The following is a 5,331-nucleotide window of genomic DNA, read 5'->3' as shown; positions in this document are numbered from 1 at the left end:
AGCCATACAAAGGATCCCTGAGCTAGCCCACCTGCACAGAACAGCTGGCAATGCATTCAACACAGTCATTTCTGCAAGTGCCAGCATAACACAGCAACACCTTCCTACTTAGTAACCTTTCCAAAATGTGGCAGATCTCATTCGCTCCCTTTAGTCCTGGAAGGCCACTGGTTTAAGCAGAGGCTTAGCCTAGTATACCAGGGAACCTCTCAGTTTCTCATTACTTGCTGTGAAGTTTCTCTAGTAGTGTGTTACAGGGCATTCTGCTTGTTACATTACAACAGCTAAACGAGGTTCAAACCAATAGTTCTGTGTGTGCATCTTTTATCATATTCTACCGCCAGGTAATAACAAGTGTCACCTTACTAACCAAGGGATTCTGCTGAAGCACTGTGATTTCTCTCACAGCAACATGATTAAGGATGGCAACACTACCAATAACACTTTCCCAGTCTGACCGTTGTAAACTACTCCAAGAGCCCTGATCTGAGTTGAGCATTTGGAGGTATAATTAACAGAAAGAAGCACTTTTTAATAATTAGATTTGAGACCTCTCAGCTCTTATTACTATACCTCTAGCTACAGAAACACACCTCTTGCTAAAAAATTGAGTACAATCTTAAAACACATTTCCTGGCCTCAAAAAAACAGAGAGGCTCCTTGGCACCAGAAGGTGCTTTTCAAGAAGTGTATGCAAGACATTTTAGTCTTCCTCTATAGCTCTGTTCACACATTTGATCATGTACACACTGAATGGCCAGAGAGGGAAGCAAGGCAGTGCCCACTAACCCCGCCTCTGTGTTCAGTGGAATGTCTGATCAGATATGTGTGTATGTCTGGTCCATCCAAGTAAGGGGCAAACAGAACAGGGACCTCCAAAACAGATGTTAATTGGCAGATTCATATAGGAATACACAGTCTCAAAATACTTTTTGTCTCAGACTATTTAGCACTTTAAAGAAAAGAACCATTGTTCTGAATAGTGCCCTGAAACAATCTAACAGCCAGTGAAGTTTAAGAATGTTAAGATATCCTATGTCAGTTAGTAGTCTTGCTGTTGCATTCTGAACAATGTGAAGTTTCTAGTATTTAAAGGCAGCCCCACATACAGCAAGTTATAGCAATCTAACCTGGATGTGGTCAGAGCATGAAGAACTGTGACCACATCTTGCTGTTCAAGGAATAGCTTAGTCGACCACCCAAAGCTGATTAAAGACTCTCTACACAGCAGAGGGGACCTCCATCAGCAGGCACAGGCTAGTCTGTGCCTAAGAATCTGGCTACTGTCAACAAGAATCATCTCAGCCTTGTCTGGACTGATATCCACTTTATTATTCTTCATCCAGGCTATTACCATTTCCAAGCACTTGTTCAGAACATATTTTATCCACCTGACTCTGATGAGATGTAGAGTGGGGTGTCATCAACATTCTGATAACAAGTCACATCAGATTTCTGGACCAGATCCTTATATCAATGCTCTGCTGTTATTCATTGCTAACTGGACATCAAATACAGGTAAGCAAAAGAACTGGGTTTTTTAATATTTGATTTTTATCTAGAAAGGAGAAGCAATTTTAGGATTCTGCCACACAGATCTTCAGGTCATTTGAAATACCAAGAGATCAGATAAAAACCATGTGGAGGACCATCTTGATTTGTTGGAAACACTATTAGATCTGGTATTTGAAGAATACAAATGAAGAAAAAAATAAAAGTAATCTGAATAACCCAGGACATGACTTCTGGGATTCAAAATATTCTAAAGCATTCTTCACAGTTAAAATCTTGTTGAAGTGTTAAATTGTAATATCAACACAACTGTTAACTTTTGCTTAACCTTTGACTGGGAGCTTTCACATTCCACCTTCAAAAACCACAGATTTCTTTTTACTTTGGTATCTTCAAATCCACCCTTTAGTACTGCACTAACAGTGCGTTTCTGAGCAAAATTACACCATTCTAAGCCCACTGACTTCAACAGGATTAGAAGGCTGCAACTCTGCTTAGGATGGCACTATAAATCCCTCAACATTCTGCACTATAGCAAAATCTTTCTCATACTGGTTGAAAAATAATTTGGCTGACATTAATAGTGTAAAAGATGCCTGAGATGTATGACAGACACACACACACATATGATATAGATACATAAATATTTTTCCAAGGACTAATATCTCTATTTGTATTTTTTGACCATACCCTTAAACTCCTCATTCACTCACAAAGAGAAATAAACAAACATGAATATTCCAATTGAGCACACACAAACTAGTCCAGTATTTAGTAGTAATTTAACTTTTGGAGTCTCTTCCAGCATTTGTAGACAAACACTCTCTTCTTCTTCCTTATCGTGGTTGTCTCTTTTGCTCATGTTTTTACTTTTAAAGCCACAAAACCAATTTATGAATTTCCAGTGTTTGTCACTACTTTCGGTCTCTTCCTCAGTCTTCTTTCCACCCATAAGAGCTGCTTGTCCATTAGAATAGCAATCTACGGGTGTCTCAACTTCAGAGTTACTTACAGAAATCACTGGATTGATGTCATCTGTGCAAGTAATTAAAAGATTGATATTTTCAGGTTGATCACTTTTAACATTTTCCTCAGATTTACCATTTGAAGAGATTTTTTCATTGTATTTTAAGATGGTCTTCTCTTGTGCTTTGAATGAATCCTCTGCTGAAGTGCTTTCCTTTACAGTCCTGTTTTTCACAGACCAGAATGTGGTTGTCCTGATTTGCTCCTTTGAAGGTGGTGCTGTAAGAAGGCTTACAACTATAGCCACAATTCCAGTGATCCAGAACAATGCAGTAGCAACATACATGTAGTGGATACTTTTGATGAAGACTGGCCTAGTGTCAGGTTGGTTACATTCAGGAACACGATAGACAAATGCCAGTATCAGTCGTACAGTTCCCAGGACAAATCCAACCATTCCACCATAGAAGGCGCCTTGCTCATTGCAACGCCTCCAAAACACGCCCAAAAGAAACAGAGCAGCCACTGGTGGAGTCAAATAATCTGCTACCTCTTGAATATAGAGATACATTTGGCCTCCTTGCATTTCCACAATTATTGGGACCCAAGCAATGCTTATAACTACCATGAAAGCAACAAACATCCTTCCTACAATCATTAGTTCTTTAGACAATGCATTCTTGCGTATGAGGAGTTTGTAGATATCAAGTGTGAATATGGTACTGGCACTGTTAAATATAGAATCCAAATCACTCATTAATGCAGCGATCATTACAGCAATCATAAGTCCTCGCAGACCAACAGGAACAAGCTGCATAACCAAACGTGGATAGGCAATGTTAGAGCATCCAGCTCTGCTTCCACAAACTTGCATGCAATGTTCTGGATTAATACATGCAATCTCATCAGCAAACAGTATTCGTGAAATCATACCTGGAACAACTATAATGAACATAGGCAAAAGCTTTAGAAAGCCTGCCATTAGGGTAGAGCCTTTGGCATGAGAAATATTTTTTGCTGCTAAAACCCTCTGAACAATTACTTGGTCTGCACACCAGTACCATACAGAGGCTGGAGTCTGTCCAAAAAGGAACCCAGGCCAAGGAACGTCTTCATCGGTTGGTTCCCGCAACATTTTCAGTGCATCAGGCTTTGGGTCAACATGACAGGAATTTGTATTTGAAAGGTTGTATGTCAGCATGATTGCTGTAATATTCGGTGATGCTAACATGTACCTTCTTTTAACTTCTTCAAACCCACCAACTTCTGTAATACTTATGACCATAAGTGTGAGGGCACCAATAATCATAAGCAAAGCTTGAACAGTGTCTGTATAGATAACTGCAACAAGACCCCCAGTCACTGTCAACACAGCAGTCATTCCAATCAACAGTGTAACTGACAAATAAAGATTCCAGCCTAGAGATTCTTGAATAAACAATGCACCTGAATACAAGTCTACTGAAAGTTTGGTAAAAATATATAGAATCAGAGACAACACTGCAAAGTATACTTGAATTCTATGCCCTCCAAAACGTTTGGACAAGTATTCTGGCATGGTGTATACTCCAGATCGTATGTAGACAGGAACAAAGATCCATCCTAAGAGCTGCAAAAGCATTAAGGCGTTGAACTCCCATGCCCCTACTGCAAATCCACTTGCTGCTCCAGATCCTGCAAGCCCAATGAAGTGTTCACTCCCAATGTTGCTCACAAACAAGGAAGCACCAATCGCTACCCATGTCATAGATCGTCCTGCCAGGAAGTACCCACTTATAGTGCTTCGATTGTATTTCCACATGGCAAAAAAGCCTATGCACAGCACAAGAACAAAATACAACACCACAATGGCAATGTCTGCTGGTTCCAAAGCCGCCCTCATCTTTGTAAATAAAGTAATTTCCAGTGTTCAAGTCCAGGTCACAGACCTCGAGCCTTAGTAAGACAAATCAGTTTACTTTTACAAATACTGTGGATCAAATTCTTTGTCCATTGGTTTGCTGTCTTGATGGCAGTAGTTGTGGTACAAACTTTGAGAAGACAAATTTGTTTTATCCGCTTCTTAAATACTTAGTGCGCACTTTTATTCGACAATCCACAAGACCATCACCATTAACTTTGTTGATGTAGGAGAAATTCTTAGTTGCAGCTAAGTCTAGTGAGGCCTACTGTACCAACCCTGCAAGGCAGCAAAGACAAAAGATAAAGATTTTATTAGAGAAGAATTTCACTGACAATCAGAAAAAAATAGAATTCTGTCATAGCAAGTAGTTGACTAGAGACTTTCTTCCCTTGTGAATTTTAGGCAGCATTTTGCATCAGGGAAGAAATATATTTCAAAACAGTGAACAGGGTTCAGTATTGAACTACAAGAACACTTGTTTGTTTTGAATAAGAAGCCTGACTTGCAGTAACATAAATCCTTCTGGTTAAAAACAAAAGACAAAAAACTTCAAATAAAACACAGACATCATCAAACTTTTATTCTGGTCATCTTTGAACATACTAAGTTTACAATCCATTCAAATGTACAGTTTAAATTGTATCACTATACAATTTAAAGTCATTAGAAAATGTAAGATATATGCCAAAATACATGGCAAGCTCTCAGTGGCCAACTACACAATTGTGTTCCCTTCCCCACCAACCGGTTTCATTGACTTCTCTAAACTTCCACTGAATTCCCCCTAAACAGAGAAATGTGACCCCATATGGCAGCTACATGGTGTATATTCCCCCTCCCCTACAACTTACACAACTACTAGAAACTTCGGAGAAAAATGGCATACATATATTTAGAAATCCACACATCTCAGCACTGTACTGCATTTATTCAACTGCAGTGCTGACAAA

General features: G+C 39.3%; 1 protein-coding gene across 1 annotated transcript; it reads right to left on the bottom strand.

Moving 5' to 3' along the window:
* Positions 1-2,221: 2,221 nt before the first annotated feature.
* SLC5A3 (solute carrier family 5 (sodium/myo-inositol cotransporter), member 3) lies at positions 2,222-4,360 on the bottom strand. The gene has a single exon (XM_015428303.1). It carries the CDS (start codon positions 4,358-4,360, stop codon positions 2,222-2,224), a length of 2,139 nt encoding a protein of 712 aa, XP_015283789.1.
* Between the last annotated feature and the right edge of the window lie 971 nt (positions 4,361-5,331).

This window comes from Gekko japonicus, unplaced genomic scaffold (genome assembly GCF_001447785.1).
Source record: "Gekko japonicus isolate JY-2015 unplaced genomic scaffold, Gekko_japonicus_V1.1 scaffold3192, whole genome shotgun sequence".
In the NCBI taxonomy this organism is placed as follows: domain Eukaryota; kingdom Metazoa; phylum Chordata; class Lepidosauria; order Squamata; family Gekkonidae; genus Gekko; species Gekko japonicus.
Note: the sequence above shows the minus strand (reverse complement) of the source record. Positions and strands in the feature narration are given on the sequence as shown.